The following is a 27,638-nucleotide window of genomic DNA, read 5'->3' as shown; positions in this document are numbered from 1 at the left end:
GCCGACGCCCCCGAAGTACACAGTGTGGTGCGGCGTTTTAAAGTCCGACAGCGTAAAACAATAAATTGGTACTCACCCGGCGTAGGGAAAGCGGTCCCTGTCAGCAATTGCCCCCCTCAAGTAAGAAAAAAATGGCAGCTGCTGTAGCCGGATGGCGCGTACGACGAGTAGTAGAGGAGTAGGAGAGAGAGAAACACATCGGGAGTAGGAGTGCGATTCTCCGTCGTTACACACGGGGCTACCACCTCGTCTCGCACGCAGGCGCAGACACACGTATCCTTACGAGGAGGCAATGCGACACGCACACGATTAAAGGCGTCTTTACACATCGAGGTGGCCCGAGCCGGGGCTCTGTCGCGCTTACTTTCCGCGCAGACTTAAAAAGCGAAGTCAATTTTCCTCGGGGGCGGTGCCACCGAGGGCAGTGGGCGTGGTCTGTCCGGCCGGACAGGCTCCGCCCAAAGCAGTGTCGCTGGCGAGTCGTTTCGTTCTATCAGGAGGGGTAGCCTGCGGAAAGAGGGAGGGGGGCGTACCAACCGAGGGGTAGGGGGAAGCCAACCAACGACCATCCTGTCGAGTGAGGTCAGTCTGCCAGGCACTGGGTCTGTTACGAGGACCGTCTGTCCGCACGTCCGCGCGCGCTTTTCATTTCGCCGACACGATTTTTCAGCCACGTAAGACTACCGAACGCGAGGCGAACCCCTAGACTGAAAATCTATATACGATAAACGGGAAAAAAGAACGTGACGAAAACGTAACTGAAACGCAACCGGTACAGAGAAAAAGACTACGCGTTTTCTGACGACAAACGATAAATAGAGAATCTTCATCGAGACGGAAAAAGAAACATAAAATGAAGGTGTACATTTCGAACTTGTACACGGATAAAAAATGACAAATGAGTGCAGATAGATCGTCTCTATCGAAATTGTACCGCACCGATATTAAGATGACTGTTAGATGATCTTCGTGATCTTTCCCCGGGTATACATTTGAATAAGAAGATCTGAATAATAGAAATAATCATCAGTGCGTGACAAATGATGCAGATAAATGTACGTAGTTCGAAGTGTTCAAAAGACCATCGCAGGGGTTTTTTATGTGGGACAGGCGATAAAATACACGCGTGATGTTTGACCAAGTGCTTGAGCTGAAGTATCGGGATCAGCATCAGCATCGGCAAACGGTTATAAAATATTTCGTACCGCGTCCTAACAAGTTCGCCCAGTGATGCATCGTCAGAAATATTCGAACTCGATATATCTGCGTTATTACGCTTCAACTGCAAGGCTGATATAATAGAACCAAATTGTTGTGATACCACATCGAACGGATAATTATTATCGTTGAACGAGAAGCAAAAAGAAGTTACCAGAAGAAAGATAAGAGAAAAAAATAAAATAAAATAAAAATAAAAAGCTGTATCAACTGCAGCGGTCGCGGTTACTGCGCTGAAAAATAAGGGAGGGAATGTTGCTCGAGTCGCGAACTTTCGCCGGTAGGAAGAGACACGGACTGACAGCTCCGACAGGGACGAATACGCGGGGCGGTGGCGCCGAAGAAGAATCCTCCTGCTCGCGCCTCCACCTGCAGCAGGAGAAAATGCAAGGTACGGAGGCAACGGCGACTACCGCTGTCCCCGGTATCGCGGCGAGGTGCAACAGATCGGGCGACGAGGGCGACGACAGCTCAAGCCCTTCGCCCAACAGTAGCATTCCGGGAATATTGAATAACCTCAATAACAATTGCAACTCGAACAGACCATGCGCTACAGATTTCAGCATCGCGGCCATCATGGCGAGAAGGGACTCCAGGAATCAACAGCAACATCACCACGGAAGAAATTCACAGCAACAAGCCGTCGGCGGTGGAAAATTGCACCAGCATGGTAACGCGCCACATCTTTCCCTATAACTATTACCCGTATATATATTATATATATATATTTCACACAAACGACGACACAGTCTTTCCATCATTATCACAATCGTCGGCCTCATAACAGCTGAATTATACTGCGAGATTTTTTACTTTTCACTTGTTTCTCAATTCATTATAGGAGGAATCATTGTCCGGAATGAAGTTATCACTCGATAACTATGAGGCTGCAGTAGCCGCGACGCGACAATTTTTTCCTTCCACATGAGACCGATCAATTGCAACCCTTTATGCTACACGTTTTTCCGTTAAAAAATATTTGACGGCGATTTCCATCTACTAAATTATTGATCTGTACGAGCGCGGTTGGGGTCGTTTCACAACGTGTGAACATAATTGAAGTTGAATTTTTTCATACGTGTAACAACTGATGATTTTTTATACGTATCACAAATACGTGAATGAATATCGCGTTCACCGATCAGCGTGGATAAAAGTGCCTATAGCTTTCTCATCTTATCGCAAATGATGATGTGTAGGTACGCCCCGTACCGCGTTACATGTACCAGCAGCTATCCATGCGTATTGTAATGTGTATCATAATCGTCGCGTCGTCGCAAGGATAATTGGAACAGAGATTAAAAGCGATAATCGACGTATGCGCGATTCTAATTCAGTCGCAAAGTTCTACGCCAAGTATATCAACTTCATTCATACTTGTACACGACTCGTATATGTATATATTTTGCAGGAGTTTTTTTGAAAGGGCATTTTGCGAAAATTCAACCCTTTCGTGTAACCGCAGCAGCTGCATTAAATAGCTGCAGAAAATATGCAATGCGCTGCAGGCCTAATTGCGACCTTCAACGGGAGTCTCATATGCTGAATTTCAACGAGATTTTACAAATCTCGAACGAATAAATGCTCATCGCTAATTTTGGTTACATACGATTATGCATTACGCTGTAGATTATGTTACAGCGTCAAAGGTTATCGCGAAATATTGATGCGAATATACGCATTGATATATCGATGAAAATTTTCGCGTCGAAACCGCAACTGCAGAGGTTTTCAATGTGCAGTTGAACGTGGAATGAGACGAAAAATTTCAGAAAAAAAAGTAACGAAATCAAACGAATGGTGAAAAAAAAGAGCTACGCCCGATTGAAACCGCAGCACGGACAGACGTAACGCTCGTGTGCGTTTTATTGTCGTCGAGTTGTTACGACAAGCGTTTGGAACGTACAAGTTAACATGCCAAAGGGTGCAATAAATGCTTATCTCGTACGACGATATAATATGTACGTCAAACGTATAACCACAAAAATCGCGAAGAAACAACTCCAAAATGTAAAAGGGGGTGAATTATTATCCGACAAGTTTTCTCTCTGTATACGCTATAGCCGCGCAACGTATACGCGGTACACTCACACCTGTACGATAATCGTGCATATTTGCAGATATATTACACCCATATCATATCGCTCGCATACATAAAGCTGCTACGTAATAACTCATGCGATTTATACCCGCCAAAAATACGCGTATATATAAAGGGTGGCCAAAGTGTTTAATCTCATATCATCGGATATACATATATCTAGAAATTTGCATACGGCATTTTAAGAAGAATTCGAAAAAATTGATCATCCTGCTTTTATCCATAAAATTCTGAAACGCAAGCTCGATGAGAAATTGATCGATCGGACGACGATCGCCTCGTCAGCAGGACGAATTGATCGCAGAGGAAAAGCCGATAGTTACATATGAAAAGGAAAGTTTATGAATTTATAACCCTGGGCGGGTTCAATTGTACATATTTAATGCATCCGGATGGGCATATACATGTAACAAGAAGATTAACCTCACGGCAAATAATTCGTTTGGCGGATAATTCTGTATTTGGTTTATATAACAATCCGGTGCAGTAGAAATTGCGTGCAGTTAAACAGCACGCTTTTAGCGTGATGAGTGCATCGTAAAATATGCAATGCACAATATGTACTTCAACGTGCAGTGGATGAGCTCGGAGCAAAGGAAATTCTACTTGTGCAACGTATACGAATAAAGAATACGTGTATATCTATATTGTATATATATATACGTAAAATATATACGCCGTATATACACTAGTGTTTCTCCTCAATTCTACAACACGGAATCACGATTGATATGACTCGTTGAAAAATTATGATATATATTAGATTGGTCGTAATTTAATGTTAAAAAACAATAGTATCTTGGAAAATGAAATTTGTAACCAACGTATCGGTATGATATCCGGTATTTTATCGTATTGTAATTCGCGTCCAGGTACGGGCGATATCTATCAGATCCCGAAATAATGAGACACCTTATGTGTGGTCAGACACACCTTGCGGATCGACCTGTAAATTATCAACATATCCTTTGCATATTATATTATATAATTTTCGCCGTTGCCACAAGCCTAATAACCTGGCTCCGCGAATAATCTTTGATCGACACGAAATATTACACATATCGAATTCGTACCCATATGGGTATAACTGCTGTACGCAGATCATCAGTTTTGCCTATACATGTAATCAGCGTTTCACGTGTACAACAAATTTGGTAACAATAATATCATATCGGAGCGTCGTATAACGTGCGATATACATCAATCTCTAAATTATTCGACCGCGTCTTCGAATGTTCCGAGAATTCAAATCCCGGAAAGGCGCGGCCCACATCAACGTTCCAAATCATAGAGAGAAAAAAAAAACATCCAACCGACCACATTTCGCTGTTACACGAGATCGGGATGTTTCGATTTTCTCGTGGGTTACGTCCTTTCGTCTCCTAATGGTCCCCTTTAACAATAACCTAGCTTGGGTCTGAAATAAATAATAAATGTATATGCATCTATAGCTGACCGCAAGGGCCCTGTACCTGCCATCTGACCTATAAGCGTAACATAATCGTTGGACGCGATTCTCCTCCGATATAAATACGACGTGTTGGTTTAGCGGTGAGCCAGGTGCGCGGCCCCATAAAACGATCTTGATCGGTTGTTGGGCGAAGTAAGGAAAAAAGTGAAGAGTAAAAAGAAAGAAAGAAAGAACGAAAAAGAGAGGAAAACAAAAAAAAACAAATTCATCCAGAGTCTCGAGAAATGGGAATGAGAAATAAGACCTGGCGCTGCAACTGCCGTGCGCCGCGCCACCGTAGGTGCCAACCAAATACCGACCAGCCGGCCTTAACTACTGTCGGAATGAGCCCTATCTCCTCCGGGATCGGAAGCCCACTGGGTCCTTGTTTACAAAACATTACAATTTACGCGGGGACCAACACGGAAAGCCACCATTAATTTATTAGCCCGGTCTCTAGCTGCGGCTGAGGCTCCGGGCTCCGGTAGAGTTGTTGGGTCCTAATCGGGGCCCATAAAGCCCTGCAACTCTATAATAACATTTGTTCATACGAAGCTCCTATCACCTTCATTTTCTATGACCTGTCAATCGTACCTGAAGGCATCGGCGTTCTGCGATAAAACTCCGCTATCCAAATTCTCTTAGAGATATTTTACTGCACAAAAATAATGCACCTTCGTCGTAACGATCCCGCGAACGATTAGGAGCATATATCTACATATAGTTTATGTGTGGCAAAAACTTTGCCAACCCTTAGAAATCTCGCGGTATTTCGAAAGGGATAGTATTTTTCACGTTTTTTTCCATCAAACCTTATCTCTAATAGTTTGTACAAAGAAAAAAGAAAAAATAAAAAATTTCTCTTTTTTCAAACCGTATACCTTTTTTGAATTTTTTCGTCAATGAAAAGTACATTCAACATCGTCCACCCCGTATATATTTATATAACTAATGTAGCCGAGCTTTAACTTTATTGTGAGGTGGCTGTAAACACGGTATTGCGGAGATGTGTATAATATAAAATAGGTTTTCGTACATAAAATTAGGTATATTGTAGATACGATATGCGCGTGTAGGTATGTGGTCGTGCAGGTAGGTAATAGCCGAGGTACGGTACGGGGGCACGAGCAGGTATAGCCACGCGGTGCTCTTCGCCTATAACTGAGTCATTGGATGGTCAGTTATAACATCGGAGGGCCGAAAGCCTTTAAACTTTTAATTTAGAGCTCGAAAAACTGAGATGCCATTTAGTTCTTAATCTCACGATAGCTCCTAGCTCCGCGGTGATGCGTATTTATTATACGCACACATGTATATATATAAACTACCACTATGTCCGTATATATAGCTGCAGGCGTTCACCAGCGTCTACCCGTATTTAAGCCCTTTTACATATATATGTATATACTTAATACATATAATATAATGTACATAAATATATATAAATATATCGCTGCTACTCGTCTTCGAGAGGATGAAGTCCGTGCATATATTATCGTACACACATAGGCGTCGCATACGTGTGTGTAGGAAATATACCTAGGACATACGCGAACACAGGTAATTCCGGTTGCACCGATCGACCGTGTCGTTCGGTTTTAATTATCATTCATTTAGCAGTATATATGATTCACCCAAGATGCGGCAATCTATTAATCAATTGTTTATGTTACGTTTATATGACGGTTTCAGAAAATTACGAGCAATATTCGTTCGTCTGTGAAAATTGATAAGAAAAAAAGAACGGGAAAAGAAAATCGATGACAATTAGCGCGAGCTTCGTCTTACCGTATACTCGTCGTTATATCGTTGTTATATAATCAACGATATTACGTCCAACGATCCGGGAATTCAAATGACATTTCTACAAAATTACGCTACCGAGAAGATTCTTTTTTTACCTTTGCTCCGAAAAATTGTGATCCAGTTGGAGCTCGGAAATATCATGTTCATAGGCATTATCGTCCCGGCACAGCGTTTCACGTGGTAATACACGCGCATTCGTGTATCATATATACATACCTAATATACGGCCGACGATAATGAGTGAAGTATTTTTAAATACTTGCTCTACCTTGACGTATAAATCTTGTCCCGTGCTCGCATTTAGTATAAGTCACGAGGCATTAAGTGGCATGTAAATTTGGACGCCTTAATTAAGCCAATTATAGATATGTGTATAATACCCATTCTATGTTACGTATATGTAACCACACGCACACACACACGTACAGGTAACTTACCGTATATACCAGATAAATTATTTGAAAATTCACGGGGTCTGCATATGATAATTATTTATTCTAAAACAAATCAGTTCTCGGATGGAGACGAGAAAAATATTCGCGGCGTATCGAGGGTCATTTAAACTTACGATCAGTGGTTCGTTGCAGCGTATAATTAATTTTCTATGCAAAACAGAACTCACCCAAACGGAACCGCATCCGCGTACAGTTTGACGAATGCTCGAAGAAATTTCCTACCGCCGATAGCACATCGACACTCACTGTACAGTGGCAACTGCGAAAGGAATATATGTATATGTATATATCACTTCGCGTGTAATATCCCGCATGTAACAATCACCAGCTACCCCGCGGCTCCAGGTCTTGCGGAGAACTGAAGAGTACGCACAGAGTAGGTATAACTAACAATAAGTACGAGATACACCGATGTTGTGTTCAGATTTATGCGTGAAACAAGGGAAACTGAAGTATACGTAGTATACCGAAGCAAACGATAATTGCGTAGTATACATTCATCTCTGTCTAACTCTGTTTACTCGGGTCGATTGACCTTATACCTGCGTCGCGAAAAGCAAAACAAAGAACTAGCACGGTAAAGTAAGAACGTAAAATGCTTGAGCTTGCGACTTGTAGTATAGAAATAAATATAATGAAATTTTTCAATGACTCGAAATACGTATTTTTGTTAACGAACGTTGGAAAATTAAGAAATTTCCTTCGAATCGACCAAATGCATCCGATATTAAATATGATTTATAGTTTGCCGGACTTCGCTATTCAATTTTTCACCATAACAAACCATTTTCATATCATTAAAATTATTATTTATACCATACCATATACGTAGACATAAAAATTTGTTTAGGAAGGAAGTGGTGTATGGATATAACGAGGAGGCGTTTCCTAACATACACATTATACATATAGAATATCCCACATCCGATGTATAAGTACACTTTCTTATGATAATGAAAATCAGAAGAAAAAGTTTGTTTTTTTTTTATTTCATATTTTTGACCGAATATGCACATAAATGTGTATGCGGGAATTCGAAAAAAAAAAAAAAAATTCTCACGCCATACACCGGGCGTCGCATAATTCGGATAATTTTTATTAAATAAATTTCATCGTGCAGACTGTATCAAATGTATAGGCTGTATTATGACGCGCGTATGCGACTGCAGGTTCCTTTCTCGATTCGTTTCGGTGTATTACAAAAGATTTCCTTCCTCTCCTCCGTGCGATAATATAATGCGAGCATATATCGCACGTGACGAAGCTCCTTTCCATTGGCTGTGCACGAGTCTACTGCAGCAAAAATGTGCAGTTTTTTTCCAAGGCAAAATTGACAAAACACACGTCATTACAGAAGGGTGTTTTCTCGACCACGTTGGAGCGATTAGGACGCCATTAAGAAACGGCAAACATATTCGTTTGTTTGTTTGATATGCACGGCTAGATATTTGCAAATTTTTACGCTGGATTGGCGCCTTGTTCAAGAATAATGTTCCATTGTTTCTGCATTCGACTGCAGCCACGGGGGATATCTGTTTGGAAGCAATGGGATGTTTGAAAATAAATTTCTCGAGAGAAATTCCATCTGTCCAGCTGTATCTGCAGCGGTGTACGCCGTCTACTCCGCGGACCTTTCAGGTTACGCATATTCGGCTCTATTAAACACGAAGGAAACCAATCGCCATTTTGGTTTCTAAATCCGCGTCATAGCTGGTATAACGTTGCAAAGACTTTACGCGATACAGATCCAGTTAAAGTTACTAGGTACACACGACTCATACACATTAGAAAACATTTCTAAACTATAAATTCGGTATACGTTTTATCGTACGACTCGAAATTAGTGGAAAAGTTACCTGCGTTACACGTGGGCAATTTTTTTTATTACGGCCGGCGCAGCTGCTGCGAAAAATTTCATACGTAGGTACGGTGGATGCGGGATGTGTTTTTCATTTTTTTTTTTTCTCTCGTTTTCTCAGCGTTTTTTTATTCAGCATAGTTGGTATCTATTTTACGGTGCGAATCGAATCAATCATCCGGGCGTGTATGTTTATATTTATTCATTTATCGCATGCCTATATAACTATACGCTTTGCATAATATGGTCTATTATATTATACGTTATACATATAAGGATGTACGGTTATAATGAGTATGATCCGCGTGATTAATTATTAACCATACGCGTGATAGTTAACTTGAAACTCACGTATATTATCGCGAGACGTATAGAGGTAATAAATAACATAAACTCACCATGTATACTTATTATGTAACCTGCGATAAGTATACATATGTATTGCGGATATTTTTCATTCCCCGTATAAAATATTCAAAATGGCAATTGATTTTTTAATCCACAAACGAGTACCACATTATTTATCGCACGATGAACGTTCAATCAACACTTTTCACGCGCGCCATTATATTTAGAATTTTATGAGCTTTCGATTTTACAATCTACCGATTCGATTTCCCCCCCGTGTGCGATAAACTCTCGATAATGACATTCGACAAAAATTAACCGGCGATTCTTAAAATCTCACCAATTGTTCGATATTTTTTTTATTTCTCTTTGAATGAGAAAATTATTTATTCTTCGAACCTAATGATATTTCGTTGATCGATAGTCGGCAGAATTCGTCAATCAGAATATACGAAATTGTTATTTTTCTCTCCTCCAGTTTTCGCTCTGGCGAATAATAAAAAACGTAAATCTATTTTCTGCCGTACTTTATTGTCTTACCGTACGCAGTTATCGCATAAATAGACCGAGGAGACGCGAAAAAAAAAAGATGCCAATAATAAAAATAAATTAAAGAGAGACGTTTGTTCTCGTATCACTACATACATCATCATATATTATCGCAAGGTATATAATGGAAATATTGATGTCTCAATTTCAAACGTGATATATACACGTATACGGTTTTTATACTATTATTCGACGAGGATTGAATGTACATCAACTGCGTTCGAACGTGTGTGTAGGTAACAATGATATTTCTTTCTATTTCCTTTTTTTTAATTTTATTCTTGCGTTTCTCTTTCTTCGATTTTCTTCGACACTGTACCGACGGTCTACTCGTACGCGTACATACATCTATACCTACTTATGCAGCACAGAACATTACAAGCGCAGTTGAAATTTTTTGTGCCACTACACGAGAGGTGAAAATAAAATACCGACGGACAAACAATGCACCCTAGAATATAATATAACGTACGTCTCAATTTTAAGATTTTTTACCCAAGCGACACTGCATATCACGAACATGGACTCGATCCGAATCTACATAGCTTGTATATATGATATGAAAAATGCTGAACTTCGTCTCACCGGGGACGGAGGTGTCGTTGCTCCCACGAATATCGATCGTCTCGATAACTAATAGAGAAAAAGAGGGAAAATTTCAAAAAAAAATAAAATAAAATACATATAAATGAAAAGGTGAAAGATTGCGTAACTGAAGAAGCGAATGTTTTTGAAATTTTACAGAAAGAGAACCAGGTGGTTCGGGAGTCGCGAGGGTGAGACCGCCTCCCTCCGATCCGGCGGTTGACACGGAAGAGGAACCGGAAACCGACGACGCAGGGAGCAGCAGTGGCAAGGCTGCGTCTCCTACCAATCCGCTGCTACAGGAACGATCCAATTGCGAGGAACTGAGACACGTCGTATGTCACCTAGAGACGAAGGAACTCTGGGACAAGTTCAACAAGCTCGGCACAGAGATGATTATCACCAAGACGGGACGGTGCGTAGCTCCGAAATATATTACCCTTTTTTAATGCACTATACATCACCGGAAAAATCTCGTTTTCTCTCCTCCCCTATCTCTACGACCGAATGCGAGAGAGTCGCCACGTACACGTATATACCTTCGACATTCCGTACGTCGATTCGATCGTTTACGATACTGTGAAATAGGTACTCGGTATCTCTCTAATTAACTTTCACGTAGTTCTTTCCGTTTTTTTTGCCGAAATAACTTTTGCGGCTGTTGGAAATTAGATGAATCGAGAAAATAGAAAAAAATGCAACAATTGCAGATGGCATTATTGACTCTGAAGATACTTTTGCGTATAATTACAAATATTTCGCTTTCATACGACCGACGTATGATATCGTCGCGATATAATTCAAACGGTTCGCGATGGACACCGACTGACTGTGCGGGTAATAATTCTTTCGAATGTCTTACAATCTTATTCCACTTGTACGAGTGTCTATAATATACCTATGCTAATATACTAATCGGCGTACCACGTATGTAACAATATTAATACCTCGTGTTCGCGGCAACAGTTGTGCAGTTCACACACAATTTCCAATTCCACCAGCGCTACTAATTTTATCCTCTCAATATAATGAAATAATTACCTATTCAAATATTCCGTAATAGCCGTAGCCGCGGTATACCTCTCAGTTTTATTAACGAAAATTTTTTTTTCGTTTTTTTCTCCTTCTTTCGCCCAATTATAAAACTGCGAGAATTTCTTCAAACTGCGAGTAGATAGGTATAATGTAGGCAGTACATATGTACATACGTTTGCCGTGTGTAATAAAAATCCTTACTCCGAAGATAAAAATTTTCTTCTTTCGTGTGTATAATATGTAAATACATATCTTACGTGAGAAAACAAAGCGAAACATGCGGAGATGGTAAGAACAAAAAAGAACCGAACGACCAAAAAAATCAAATGAGATGGAACGAATGGAAAAAAAAAGAGTATAAAAGAATTACGGAAAAATTGTAAAGAAAACGACGATGAAAATAAATTCTCAATACCGAATAAACACACGCAGAGATGAACAAAGGGTATCTTTGTCGATTTGCGTTCATACTCGTCGCGGTCCTGCGCGTGTTACGCGTTATATATTTCATTACCATGCGATACTTAGACGTATAAAATACGGGCGGCCGCTGAGCAATGGCGGATTTAAAGTCGTCGTAAAAACGCTTCGGGTGTATGTATTTAGTTTTCTCGTTCGAGTCCCCGCGCCGCATCTCATGTGTACACCTGCGGCCGTCCTGCCCGTCTGCCCGCCTGCCTGACGACGACGACGACGACGACGACGGGGCGGTGATGACGATGACGATGACGAACCAACGTCCCGCGATCAACTGGCGGTCAACCGCAAGAGACGCGCGGCCACGGTTCGGAGGCAAACTCACCCCCGCCGAACACGCGAGTAACGCGGTACACGAGTATTCGTTCTTCTGCTCAGATGCGGTCGCAACGGGCCTGCGACATCGCTTTTGTCGTCGTGTACCGGTAATACGAAGATTCCACCAATATCTCGCCGATCTTCCCGTTCCTGCTGTCGCTGTAGCTGTAGCCGCCGCCGCTGCACACGGCAGATAGTCGGAGGCGAACATTAATACCGTGTCGGGCCCCCCGCTGGTCGAGCACCGAACCGCGGGGACACCCGCCGATCTTATCTCCGACTCCTTCCTCCTCCCTCCTATCTCCTTCTCACCAACGACTCCGAGCCACTCCCGCAGCTCCTCTTTTCCAACGTCCCGAGACCAAAGTCGCGTCGTCCTCGATCCTCCTCCTTATCCTGTAATGTAAAAGCTGTGGCTCCGACTGCATTCACGGTATGCATTCATCCCGCTCGCGTTAGGGTCGTGAGTAATGCTTTTATTTATCAAAACGTCCTTTGTTAATGAATTGAGGCGCGGAAGGGGGGGTTGGGGGATGGTGCCGACGACTCGCTATGTTCCGCTACGCGTGTACCACCTCCTATATACACGTATACCTCCGCAACCGCGCGGGTCGTTTTATTTTCGACTTTTTTTTTTTCTCTACACAGCGTACGACGTGGGAACCCCGGGAGCTGGGAATGGCGGGATGTATATTAATATAGATATATCATACGGGTGTGTATGTATACTTGTATCTTATTTTCTTCACGGCGTCACAATTTCTCCATAGCGTTTATATCGTATGAGCTTCGCGAAAATTTTAATGGAGAAAATGATAGCGGCGACCAGCGGTGAAATTATTTCTTCTCCACCCGAAGCGAAAATTTTATCTCACGGATTTCGACGCATCATATTTTTAGCTCACAATCGGATATAAAGCGAACGATATAAGCTACTGTACTTTGATTCCGACAATGCGAAAGAAAAAATCGATCGGCGAATGTTCCGACTCGAAGACTCCGCCATTTTACATCGTGGATACCGATTCGAATCATTCGCCTTTTTTTAAAGTTACTGGCAGGAGTTTTTTTTTTTTTTTTTCTTTTTGTCAAGTTTTTCTCATCGTTATATCCCAACGAAAATAATTGGCGATAACTCGATCAATTTTGTTGATAGATCAACTTCGCTTGTAAAATTCAGATTCCTGAGATCAAGATATTCAAGAATACCTGCATAGAAGCCCCGAATAAAAAAATGTCGAAGTTCGGCTCCAATTTTGAGAGAAATCTAAGGCTATGATCTTGGCAATTTTTGGATTCAGTTGAAAAACCATACTACTTGACTGAGATGTTTGAAAAATTGAAACTTCAACCCCTTCTCAGCTAATCAGCAATCGGCACGATTCAGTAATTTCGAAAAGTCCGAAATTCCTGTTAACTTCAAAAATGAGACGAGATCAGGTTCGAAAAAATGACGTCAGCCGGTACGAGACAATAAACCGTACCGCCTCGATATACATACAAGTGTCGAAAAAAATGATACGGGTGAAGCATGCACTCACGTAATACCTATAGTCACGTTACAAGTTGACGGACGAAGGGAGCGACGAGCATGCGGCGTCGCGACGCGCGACGGGTAGGAGAGATCCGATTACCGCGCGACGCGCGCGAGGATATATATTCAAAGTCGCAGCGTAGCGGTCTTCCGCTAATTTTTAACCCTCCCGAAATGATCGACGCGATATTTTCTACAGGCGTGCGGAACGCGTCGAGGGTGCTGCGGACGATTAGACGCGCGGCGCTCCATCCGATGTATAATTACCTTGCGTCGCGCGTACCAATTTTTTTCTTTCCCCTCCATCTTCTCGTTCGTGCGATATTCTCCCGTTCATCTTTCTTTTTCCATAACGCATCGCTAAACACGTTTCTCGACGGCCTGTGGATACGCCGATTTTTTAAAGATTGTAGAAAAAAAATAAAACAAAAACGCGGTAGTTCGACGACCGTTTTCTCAGTGGAACGTTCTTCGAACGAGAGTCCACGGTAGATCGGCCGCCCCGTCGCCCTGAGCTACGTCGTACGTATAACTAATGGATTCATCGGAGTCAATGTATAACAATTTATAACGCGTTATAACGCTATTATAATAATTTAGTGAGCGGCAATATAATTTGAAAGCGATTGAGAGGTCGCGTGAAAAGCGGCGGGGTGCAACTTCGTTCCTCGAGATTAGGGTCGTCTATTATTATTAATCTAGAGTTGCCCGCACTCTGCCGTCTGAAGTCGGTTTCATCGTGACCGGGGAGAGTGGCTTCCTCCTCTTTCGAAAAACCCCGATGAAATTTGGTACATTTTTTCATCCAATAATCACGTGATCGTTTCAGACGAAGCTTCGAAGATGGAGATTCGCGAAATCTATCGGATAATAAGAGACAATTTTTACGAGCAAAATAATTTTGTTTTTTCGACAGCGTTCGTAAAATCCGAGAGTTTCGACTCTCGGGGGTGAAATTTCTAACGACATCAGGCATCCCTCGAGTGATGAATTTCCGCAATCTCTGCGCACGACGAACGAAAACGTATAAATTTTTGTAATTTCTGACCTGTCCCGTCGTAGGCGGATGTTCCCGACCTGTCGCGTGTCCTTCAGCGGGCTGAGGGCGGAGGGTCGATACGCGGTGCTGATGGACATCGTACCAGTGGACAACAAGAGGTACCGATACGCCTACCACAGGAGCTCTTGGCTCGTCGCCGGGAAGGCAGATCCACCGGCGCCGGCACGCCTCTACCTTCATCCGGACTCGCCCTTCACCGGGGAACAGCTGCGCAAGCAGGTCGTCTCCTTCGAGAAGGTCAAACTCACCAACAACGATTTGGACAAACTTGGGCACGTGAGTGTCACTCATTATACCCTGATCCACGGAGCTCCTCTAGCTTCCGGTTTCGCCGATCTGATCGCCGATGAATATCGAATATTCTCTCGGTGTAACATCCGGTGATCGGGGTTATTCATTGACGGGAGTTTTCGAGATCATTTTATTTTTTAATCGAGAGAAAATACGAGTATTTCAAATTCGATACGCAAGTACGAGCTGTTATGAAATTCGATCAATGGGCGAATATCCTCGAGAGGAATAACCAGGAAGCTATTGCAATTTCCGATCTCGAAAAATTATTCTCTAGGAATCCGCACTTGACATCGTATTTTTTTGGTCGAAGCGAATTAATCGTTCGAAATTCCGATTACAGCTGGTGTTGAATTCGATGCACAAATATCAGCCCCGTATCCACCTGGTGATTCGTCCGGATTCCGGTGCCGGAGGGCCCATTTTGGACCTCGAACAGGAGCCCTATAAAACGTTCGTCTTCCCCGAGGCCATTTTCACAGCTGTCACCGCCTATCAAAATCAACTGGTGAGTATCAATCATTTTTTATCCCTAAGAAAATACTTCGTCGCACACCTCGCGGCTCACATCAGTCGTATAATACTCGTCAATTGTTGAATCGAGTTTACCGCGGGCGTAAGAAGTATAAATAAATATGAAATAATTAATAACGCGGCTCGAGAACCGGATGGGCGTAACTCGTGGAAACGCGTGGAGGAGAATATCGAAAAATAATTAGAAAAATCCCGTTGCGCGTGCAACGCGCGTTGTCCGAGGAACTAGTGTAACCCGCAGCCCGCCCCCAAAGTTTCGTATACGCGATCCAACCTCAATTGACGGCGATGAGGTGAGCGGGACAAAAGCGTTCAACGTGAACCTGATTTGAAAACGATCGCTGAATAATTAACAGGAAGAAAGGCGAGTGCGGCGATGACCACGTGTACAACGTTAGACGCCCGGATTAAAAGTGGCTATAATAGTTAATACCTGCCAACCTACTTACTCAAGTTTTCTTCGAATACAGAAGGTTCATTTGTCAGTCTTAATGCGCCGTCCAACGGTTCCTCATAGTTTAAAATGGAGATTATTCCTAGCAAAGATCTACACACGTACCAACAACTTCTAGTATATACGGTAGCGTAAACACGCGGAGTGATAAATTATACGATGCGACGGTGCGGGGTGAAAAATACCAACATGCCACGTCTCCGGTTGTAGGTATTTGGAATTTTTCTTTCCAAAACATAAAATACGATTTTAAAAAGGAATTCCTTCTTTCTTTCACCGAATGGACCTATTCTTCTCGGAGTTTGCGCGAATCGCTTTCAGAATATTACATCGATGGTTGGGATGCGCGTTACCCAAACGACGAGAAAACACGTATACGTTGCGTACCGCGTTTTTTTTTTTTTTTTTGTTTTTTTTTTCTCTTTCCAGAAGCTGCACCGGTTGTAAATTTTTGACAGTTCGTCCAACGGCGGCGGAGATTATTTCTCTATCCGCGTATGAGTTAGAGCTACTCCGCGACTCTGCTGACAATTAAATTATGTTTCTACGAGGGTGTTTTGACTGCTGGTTTATGTTCTCGGTACGCGGACGAACCTCGTGACTATCCGCTCCGCGAGGCCCGTATACCTTTTCGTAAACAAATTCGTATAATTTTTCCCGACGGATTTCAAACTTCCAAACCACAAACATCAAAGCGGCGAAACATTTTAAACGCTCGCTGACGGTCGCTCATGGTTATGTGTAACACGAATAAGTTTATTATGTACACGAAACTGCTGGACCTGTGGTAGACCCCCGTCCGTACGCGTATAACACACGGAGCGAATGGTTTCTTCTTATCTCGCGAGAGAAACGAGACACCGTGAAAAAAAAAAAAAAAAAAAAGACAAAAGGAAACTTGGATCTTCCTGCGCCGGAGCTCGCAACTTTTAACGTTTCAAACGTTCGACATAATCAGGTTCTTCACCAACCGTATGAACATAATTTTCGCGTCGATCGGAAAATTTATCGATCAGAGAATCCGAAAATCGATCGAAATCAACGCAAAAGCGAAAGAATCCGCCTCGATTATTGGAATTTCGGATGTCGGAAGACGAACTCGGCGATTTTGGGGGTTGAATAAGGGGTTGTAACATCGGACGTGTAACGTAGTTAAGGGGGGCGGGGGGGGGGGGGGGGGGGGGGGGGGGTGCGCGATATCGAGCGGGGTGGAGCAGCTGGGGTGTAAGGCTACATAACTTCAAGGTTCGCGGAAGGTGTCCGGATCTGCATTATCGTATTTCACGAGCGTCGTTTAGAGGCGTGCGCGCGTGTGGTCCGGGTCGCCGACGTCGCCGGCATTCCCCGGTCGTCGCGGCGCTTCCTCCCTGTCGTATAATACCGCTGCGGAGACGCTACGCGCTTCTACATACCGCTGAAGACCTCCCCGTTCGCTGTCCGCGCGCGCGCGCGCGCGCGATATACCCGCGGCCGACAGAAAATCCATGGAATTTAGTTTACCAGCACGGATCTGTGATCTCGAGAGGTGACAATAGACGAATGGACCCGATGCGCTCGCGGCATCTGCGTGACGCCCCGCCGGACGGTTGGTTCTCCTTTCTCCGTTGTAACCGCGTGGCCGCGATGTGCCGCCGCTGGAAATTCCTCGCGCCGTTCTTGTTTTCCGCGCGATCCTCCTCCTTTTGCTTCGTTTTCTCTCTTTCCGCTTCTCTTTTCACGTTCCCGAATCGGTGCGGAGGGATGTGACGTAACTCGGTACGTGTAAGCCTACCGGCTTAGAAGAGCTCGCGTACGCGGAGCGGCGCGTGTTCGAGCGGGTGGTCCAGGTCGCGTCCCCATGCTGTATATACGACGATGACTGCTGCGACGCGCCCCGCCTAACCGTTGATGAAGATGATGAGGTGTGAAGAGATCTCTCCGGCAATTACCTCCGGCCAGTTTTCGTCCAACCGCGCGATGCCGCGCTCCTGCACCACATCCGAATATAATACGTATAACGGCGACGCTACTTCTCGTTCTCTTGACACTCTCGTGCTGTCGCGCGTACCTACGTCGTTTATTTTCTACCGCGTGTTGAATCGCCTCGAAGGTATTTCAAAACTCTCGTTATCGTCCCTGTCGTATTCGTCGACAAAGGCTTTCCCCCCCCCCCCCCCCCCCCTTCTCCTTTTTTCTCAGCTCTTGGCTTTTTTTTGTTTTCTACCTTCAATCTTCCCAAAGAATCCCACGTGTCTCACCGACACACGTCCGATGCCGCCGCTATTATTTTAGGGTCCTTAGTCGCCGTCCGATGCCGCGCGACAGCTATTACAGGAACATTGAGAAAATTTTGCTCTACAATCCTACGGTATTTCCGAAACAATTTACGTATGCACACGATACTTGTCATTATTTTCAACGAGTGACGACCGAAAGGTTAATTTTCATCGCATATTATATTAGCGCGACTCGAATCTACCGGAATGAGATTTTTCAATTATTTATTTTAACGTGACGGTAAATCGATTGACTTTCCAGTGATTTTTCACCCCATGACCCGAAACTCCGATATCCATCGTTTCCTCAACACCTTCACTCTCGGAGAAGTGGAGTTGATCTCGTGGAAAAATTTTATCCTGAATTTATGAAAAGATTTATACACATTTCAGCGAAACTGTATGCAATAATTATTAATGCCCCGAAGATAAAAGAGAAGTGGACTTTCCCCGCCAGAAGTAAGGAACGAATAGCAAAAAAAAAAGGAAAAAAATAAAAAAGAGATGAAAATAAAAAATAAATTACATCCGACGACCGAGGATCCGACATCTGTTATTCAGCATCCCGCTAACGTACGATGTAAAATATACACGAAGTTTGATACGATATCACATTTATGCCGGTCGTGGAGAGTTGACGTGTACTTTTCGGCATCCATCAACTTTCCGACGTCCCGACACATTCAGACGCGTCGCGTTAGTTTTTTGAAGGGGTTCATCGTGAGCGTTCATAATATATTTCGTCGTCTGTCTCAGAGCCATAGCTCCCGGGAGTTACTTAAACTTCTTTTCAGTGGTTGGGTATCTCCCCCCGCTGGGTCGTTGCGACGTTTCGCCCTCGTCGTCCCGTTTAACAGGATTTTTTTGTCCCAGCAGCACCGCGGCGAGCGCGTCACCGAGGAACTTCCCGTAGACCGAAAGAGCGACGGACGCGCCTCGTACCCTGGGCGCCCTGCTACGCGAACCATCACCAAAAGTCGTTTCATTTTTTGCACTTCCTTCTATGACTTTAGTTTTCGTAATGACCCTACGAGCGTTTCGCATCTCTTCAGCTGCTCTCTCTCTCTCTCTTTCTTTCTTTCTCTCTCTCTCTCTCTCGCTCCCTCGCATGTCATAATTCATAACTTAACTGCTGCAACCCCCTTACCCCCGCGCACCCCGTTTCTCTCTCTCTTTCTCTCGTTCTTTTCTCTTCATCCGATTCTTTTTTATTCGACTCGCTTTAAACCATTCTTAAGACACCCTGTCATCAGTGCGGGCGACGGGTGCGTTGTACGCCGCCATCTACGAATTTCTGTAAAACCGGAGTTCATGTATCAAAAATATACGTATACGTAGGGTGCGTTTCTTCTTCTTCGCTTCTCGCGGTGTCGGCAGCGGTGCTTAAAATATACGAATCCGTACTCGGAGATATCGAACAGTTTTTACACCGCGCCATCCGCGTACCGTGTGATGTCATTTGAAAAAAGTTCGTTTAACGGAACGTCAATTTTATTGCGACCCTTCTTTCAATCGATACCGTTCATTTCTGTGTTCGGAAGAATCTCGCGGATTAATAATTTTACCGTTGGTAAAAAAAACGACATTTTCTTCCACGATATTCGCCAATAATTATTGTTCGTTTTTCGAGACTTCTGCGACGAGTACTTCATCAAAAGCGAGGAAAACACGAGCGGTGAGAAATAACAAAATGGTGTCACAGCTGGCTGGGCGATTCGGCAGGTAATGCCTCATATCGCAAAAAAGATACGTACACGAGCTGAAATGAAAAGCAAATTATTTCCGATCCGCGAGACTTTTCTGTCGTTATATTTTCCAGCTGCAGAAAGTAGGTGCCGTATCTGATCACATGTGAATACCTTACCATTTTCGTACGTCGTCGTTGTTTTTTTTTTTTTTTTTCTCTTATAATTCAATCGACAATAGATGCGACGTTATACATAAGTATTTTTTATAGGTAGACGCTGCACCGTGCAGACGTCGTATAACGACTTGTTTTTCTCGTCAAGTTATTTATACACCTCTTCTATGGATCCCAAGAGTTACGGGTATAAAATAACGAAAAGACAGAAGAGTCGCAGTCGAGACGCGAGTTTGGGAAGTAAAAATTCACACTCACGTATCGCGTCGCGACTATTACGAAAAACTCGCGCGACGAATCGACGTTTCAACCGAAAATGTCGATTGGAAATTTCCTAGAGAAATCGCCGACCCTTGAACATAAAATTAAATAAAACCGCGTCGAAATCGATTCACGCGGAATATTGAATGGTGGGCTTCAAAAAAAAAAAAAAAAAAAAACGAGCTCGCACACACGATGTTGGAAAACTTTTAAAAGACGTACACGTCGCGCCTCGTTATACTCATTTATATCGTAACATTTTTTTTTTCCTATTTTTTTCGGAGCGAACTTCCGCATTTTTACCCCGGAAGTAAAAAGAACCTGCAGCACGACGGGTGAGCATGTAAATATGTTGGGTATATATCGTTGGAAATTTTGTATTTTGTATTTTTTTTTTTACAATTTCCACCACATGTAACAGTCAAAATACAGGGTGCGCCTCGTTAAGATCTTGCCGCTAGAGTTAAAACTCGCTATTAGTACGGGTCTCATTCGTTACCCAGTTCATTAAAATCGGTGACATATAACCCCGCGCGAAGGTGTTTTGAAAAATGAGTTCAATCTATTACCGAGCGTGAACGCGGATCGTCGAACAAAATAAGTTGGAAAAAAATCGTACAACCAAATTTGACGGGGTCGCGAGTATCGCTTATCCGCCAAATAATCGCCATCCGCATCGGTTTTCGACGCGCTCGAGTGAAATGGAAAATCGCAGGAGGGGGTTGATTCCGAACGTCGAGGGTCGGAAAGACGGGATGCGCGTACATCGTCCGGCGGCACTCAAACAAGTCGGCGATGTATAATTAGCCGGCGTTACGATAAGGCGGGCAAATTTTCTTCTTTTCCGCGCCCCCCCCCGCGCTCGGGTTTTTTTCGACGGCACGGGGCGCGTGGGTGGGGGTCAAAGGAGGAGGCGATGGTTTTAGTGGCTGCAGGCGTCGCCGTCGGCGACTGAGCGAAAGAAAACATAAATAATCGGGCTCAAATGAGACAGCGGCCCGAAGCCACACACGGCGACGACGTCAGCGGCACGGAGTCGGTCGTCTCCTTTTGCTCGGTAGGTATCGGGCGGTGGTACGCGTAGAGTCGGAGGACGCGGTCACCGCGAGCCGAGATATACTCTCATAATGACTCACGTACGTACTAGCGAGCGAGGGAGACGCGGTGCCGCTGCACGCGGTGATCTCCGAGACTGTAATACGACGACTTTACCGAACGAAACGAAACGAAACGAAACGCAACGCACTCTTCAATGAGTGTATCTCTATTAAATCTTAAAATAGAAGAGACCCGCACCGCCTTCCAAAGTATACGATATCCCATACGAGATACACTTGACGCGAAAGTTCGGACGAAACTCCATAGCTCGCTCCGGTGGGTTACAACGTAATTTTCTGCCCCGCGCCGAACCGAGGAGTAGAGGTGGTAATATAACTAATATGTTGAATTATCGTCGTCCGCGCCAAGCCTATATTCCTGTGCGTACGCCGTTAACTTGGCTATATCATAATTAGCGCTGTTTGCTTTACGCTACACGCGTATGTTACAAGTGGTACGAAATACTGCGTATGGGCGACGAATTTTCGAGTCGGAAATAAAAGTTGGGTCCCATCGGCGGCCAACTTTCTCACTTGGAACGACGAGGAACAAAGAAGTTTTTTCGGATTCACCGAAAATTTCACGTCCGTTCTCGAATTGGGAATTTTCCCAAATTTCAGAACTTCAAAGAAAAGTCTTCCGTCTATAAATTCTACGAGCGAAAGAGTTTGCCAACTCTTATTCGCCTTCGAGAATTATTTTCTTCTCTTTTTTGGCCCCACCGTCTACGGAAATTGGAACCTCAACACATGCCAATCGTAACTATGGGCACGAATTTCGAAACTGAGGCCCTTCTGGAGCAGCAAAAATTCACTCGATAAAAAACTCGTCGCCACAAGGGTGCGATTATTCGCATTTGTTTGGTGAAAATTTGGATTCGTTCTACTCGTCGATTCGAGAATGAATCGAGAAACATGTCGGTCGTTTGAAAGGAGAGGTGTTCCATCGCCTCTATATTTGCCTATAACGTGGCGCGCGGGTTCGATCGCGACGAACGGACATGGGGGAATTATATTGTCCTGTGCGATGCGGCACACGGTGGCGATCCGTCCCGTGATGTTCTCCATTTATTAGCGTCGTCGTAACTAGAAGTTGATGCCGGTAATTAATGGGCGATTACACGTGTACGTTAACGGTACACCGTCGGAAATAGATACACCGGTGTATAGGTAGAACCGGGTACGGGTAACTATCCATGGCGAGTCTGAATAAAAATCATTCACGAAACATTGTTGGTCGATTATCCTTTCTAATTTCTTTCGTCGGTCGACCACCGGTGCACCTAAATTTCCACACTGGATTCCATGGGAGAGAGCGATTCTCGACCCACTAATTGCCCGTAAAGCAACAATCGTCGATCGGACCTCAAATTTCCCATTGATTTTACGCTGGGAACCGGTAAAAACTCTAGGCAGATATATTACACGATTCTATGCATGCTAAGCTGACATATGACTGGGGAAAAACAGGAATCGCAGTATTGTCGAGGTTTTCGATAAAAAAAAATCTCAACTCTTTTTTTAAAAAATGCTTCGAATTCTGGAATGAAACGAAAATCTTTGGAGAATGTAACTCTAAGTTTCATCGAAGCAATCCGCGGAAAAAGCACGCGGAGACTTTGAAAAAGTGACTTTGAAAATTGTGGAATTCGTGAAATTTCGTGGTGACGTGAATTAGACAAGGTGAGGAAACGATATGTGTCGTTGTAAAATCATATATACACAAATGTGTCGTCGTGAAAAAAAAAAATTAATCGCGCCAATGAATTGGGTTTCCCAAAAGCGCAGCTTACCGCAATTCAACGTTGTCGCAATGCCGCGTACGAATGTCACGGTTCAATCCGATCGATGAAAAATTTCTGACTTCCAGGTGTGTACCCAAACCGTAAAATGGCGGAGGGCGGGAGTCGATCGATCGATATCGTCGTGGGGTGGTACGGATCGTTCGCGTCGGTTGATCCCCCGTTATCCTCGAATTAGCATTTCGGATATCGTTGTTTCCTGTGCTCAAAATTAGCGTGGAAATGCAAAATCGTAAAGTGTCGACTCGGCAGCGGCATGGGAAGCGGTCCAGATGTTTGGCTAATGATGTCAGCGGAATCGTTACCCAGCCCAGAAGAGGACCCGGACGAAAGAGTCTTATTACCCTACGGGCTAAGGCTTCGCTTTCGCCCTCCCCACGCGCTACCCGGTCGAACGAACGCCGGGGCTGCACGTGGTGGCTGGTACGCCGCGCGAACACCCAGTCTAATTGGACCACCCACTCGTTCACTTCGCCACACTATACACGTATACGTATACCCTTGGAGGCTCGCGAGCATCGCCTCCGTATTTCTCTCTTCGTCTCGTTCTCCTCCCCCCCGCGCCGATCCTTTCCTCGAACCCTTGACGCCCCGGGTACTTCACGGGGTTTGACAACGTTTAAATAAACCAATTTGGTGAAGAGCTTTTTTTCACCTATACATATATCCGCAAACCGTTCGCGATACTTTCCGTACGGTATAACGGGTGCAGCGACGGGAGCGATTAAAGAAACTGCGGAGGTTGTAAATTGAACAACCTTAAAGTTCGCGCTCGCTTATCGTGACGATGTGACACTTCGATACGTACGTCGCGGCGCTCTAAACGCTGCAGATATTTTCGAAAGACTTCGTCGAAATAGCGAAGTAGTTGCCTCAAATATTCACCTGAACTTCCGATTCTTTGTCACCGGAGGATGACGCGTCTGATCATTCTTCGAAACGTTCGAAGTTTCCAATACTGCAATACTGCTTCAAAGTTCGGCAACGTTTCCCAAAGACGACTCTTATTTCAAATCCGTCGTACAAGTTTTTTGAAGATCGTCATTCGATGGGGGAAAAAAAAAAAGTCCTCGGATTACGTGGATCTATTGAAAATTTTCAACGGTCTAATTTCGAAAACGATTGAGAACCTCCCTAATACAGATCGGCGTCGGATTCGTTGTAAAACTCCCTCTTTGGCGGTAAATTCGTCGACCGAAGTTGAATTGGGTCCAGGTCGCGAGCGAGCGTCGCCTCGTCGTCGTCCCTGTAACACCGTTCGGCACTCGGACGCGCGTGGCCCTCTTCTGACTATTATACTGCAGAAGGATAAGCGTGACTCGATTCTACGAGGGTGCAGAGACTTCGCCGGCGGTAAGAAGCTAAGGAGCCTCCTCTAATATCTCAAACGTCATCGTGCGCCCCTTTCGCTTCGCCTGTAGGCCGTAAACGTACGACTGCCGATCCTTCGGACGATATTCTCTGTGGATAACTTCGGAAAATGTGACGTCGGTCCGCGCTCGTGTACAAATCGAAATTTCATGATTAATTTCATGGAACGGTGTAAGCTGGTCGTAAAAGTTTCTCAAACGTAGACCGCGATTCCACTCGAAAATACATTTGTACGTGTTTCTCGTTTCATAATTATACATGGATATCCGGCTCACATATTTTGAAAATCGGAATTCACCAACGAAATGGATTTGACGGGGCGGATGATTTAGTTGGTTGTCAAACCCAAATACGGCGATATGGATCTTTTCTTAATTTGAGTAAATAATTTAGTTGAAAAAAAAAAAAAAAATTGTTGCTTAAACTTGAATATCGATCAGACGGACCCATGATATGGTAGCAGTCCGAACTATTATTACGAACTATTGAGATAGTATAAGCAACTAAATTTCTATTGACTTGAATGCATCTCAAGTTCGATTCGACTTGATCGATTGATTCAACTGGACATACTAAAACTGTTGATTCCATGACTCACATCTTTGATGTAAATCGCCAATATTTCGTCTGACTGACAATAAATTAAACCTCAACTACGTAAAATTATTACTAAAAATCCGTGCATTCGGTCCAATAAATCCTTTTTCCCCGTGCACCTACGATTATCGTGTAATATCTATCGATATTCGTGCAGTGTAATCGACTTTCGTTTTAATGAACTTTGCGCCTTTTCTGATTCCAGATAACAAAGTTGAAGATCGACAGTAATCCCTTCGCCAAGGGTTTCAGGGATTCTTCTCGTCTGACCGAATTCGAGAGGTGGGTATTATCAGCCGTCCAATAATTCTCGCTGCCCTCGCGATTAAGACGCTTTACGAGGGCGATTTAGTACAGCCTTAATTATCCACTTTGCCGACCACCTTCTCGTTCAAATGCAACGCAACTGTAATTTCCGACCAATTGACATCGGTCGAATTATCGCGCACCGCCCCTGACCAAAGTGTCGAATCGGTTGCTCCGCTATTTCCAAGAAAACTTTATCGCTTGCCGCGAACCGCGACCACTTTTCTAAAGTTTGCGTTTCGAACGCAAAATCGACGAATATCAAATCGGGGGAGGATACCGCACCTCAGCCCTACGCAGTTCCTAATCCTCAGCAATAACGTCGTATCTTTGTCGATTTTCAGAGAAACTATGGAATCGATGCTCGCCGAGCAGCAATATCTGCGTTCGCCGCTTCGCTTGTCCTACGAAATGGAACAACTTCAGGCCGGCACGGCGAGCAATCTGAGTCTCGAAGAGAAGGCTCTCTTGGCCGCTCGTTCCCAACTTTTTCTTCGGGCGGCGGCAGCCACCGCAGTTGGGCCTTACGCGCCCCTCGTTAACCCCGCATTGATGTATTCCGGCGCCGCTTCTTCGAGTCACCATCAGCAGCAGCAGCAGCAGCAGCAACAACAACAGCAGCAACAGCTCGGCCAACTTTGGTGGGCATCGTCGATCGGCTCTACTCTTTTTGCCGCGGCGCATCACCACCAACAACAACAATTACAAGCTGCGGCATCGAACGCCCAGCAGCAAGTATCCGGCGGACCCGCAGCTCCCCGACCGCTTTATCCTTCGGCCCTCGCCCTGGCGCACCACCGATTTTCCCCGTATCACACCTCGGCCGCAAATCCCGTAGGAATTTCCTCCTCCGCACCTTCCCCTTCGCCTTCCAGGAGGGCCACGCCCTCTCCGACCGACAGTCTCTGCCGCGAGGCACAGGATCTCTCACCTTCGTAGTCCCGGCACGCAATATATTCACAGTTGTACGGTCCTTCTGCGATTCCTTGATCGGCGGTAAGAAAAAAAACAAAAAAAACAAAAAAACAACCGCTACCTACTTCCCATTTCCGGATTATGTATTTTATTTTCATTTTCGTTTTCATTTTTTCTTTTTCCCTTTTCATTTTTTTCTCCATGTTCTGATCTGTACACCACGGTGATATTCATGTAAATAACTCATTATTGTAACGCGGTATAAAATTACGCCAGGTTATAAATGTTCTGTTAGTTACTTATACATAAATCGGTGAAATCGAATCGCCAATGACGATACATTTTCTCGAAAAACCGCAGTTTTTTTTTTTTTAATTTCTTTTTTAGACGGTATGATGAGAAGTTTATCATCCAGTACTATTTGTACATAATATCGACAGGTTTGTCCGCCTCCGCTAATGTATCATAAGCTGTATATTTCGTATCACATCAATTATTGTTATTGTTATTTATGTTCTATATAACCGCTTTTTATTGATATTGTTTAAATAATGTAAATTATATCTCCTCGACGCGAATAAACGAACACGTAACAGCGCTCGATAAAAAAAAAAAAAAAGAAAGATCCGCGATGGCTGAAATGAAGAATTTCGGGTCCTCGACGTCTACGACGAAAGATCAGGAGAAATTATTTCTAAATGAAATCAGGCGCATTGTTACAGAGATTTATGGAACAGGTTATATAAATTTCCAGGATCTCCTGAGATGCTGTACCAAAAAAATATTCAATCCGTATCTCGATGAAATATACCGATTCATAATAAGTCAGAATATAAAAGAGATGGTGAAACTCTCGATTTCTGCGCATACGCTAAAATATACCGATTCACGCATAATGAAGGAAGAAAATAAAAAATGAACTGATAGAAAAAAACCAAAAACCAAATAAAAATTTTTACATCGACCGTGTGATAAACCAAACATTCCTGGAAAATAATAAGGTAGGAGTAGCGAGGATGTATTTTGCACTGTTTTTACAATGAAATATTTACAGCGGATAATTATTATTGCTACCCACGATTAGAGTACTAGCATAGAAC

General features: G+C 43.8%; 1 protein-coding gene across 1 annotated transcript; it reads left to right on the top strand.

Moving 5' to 3' along the window:
• Window positions 1–597: 597 nt before the first annotated feature.
• Window positions 598–26,652, top strand: LOC105692798 (T-box transcription factor TBX20-like). Its single transcript, XM_020856258.2, has 6 exons — window positions 598–1,888; window positions 10,530–10,785; window positions 14,797–15,070; window positions 15,429–15,593; window positions 25,523–25,599; window positions 25,968–26,652. The coding sequence occupies exons 1-6, from the start codon at window positions 1,471–1,473 to the stop codon at window positions 26,560–26,562; spliced, it is 1,785 nt and encodes a 594-aa protein (XP_020711917.2). The 5' UTR covers window positions 598–1,470; the 3' UTR covers window positions 26,563–26,652.
• The last annotated feature ends 986 nt before the right edge of the window (window positions 26,653–27,638 follow it).

The sequence above is a fragment of the Athalia rosae genome, chromosome 1 (assembly GCF_917208135.1).
Source record: "Athalia rosae chromosome 1, iyAthRosa1.1, whole genome shotgun sequence".
Classification (NCBI taxonomy): Eukaryota; Metazoa; Arthropoda; class Insecta; order Hymenoptera; family Athaliidae; genus Athalia; species Athalia rosae.
The sequence above is the reverse complement of the archived record's forward strand: the minus strand, read 5'-3'. Positions and strand labels throughout refer to the sequence as shown.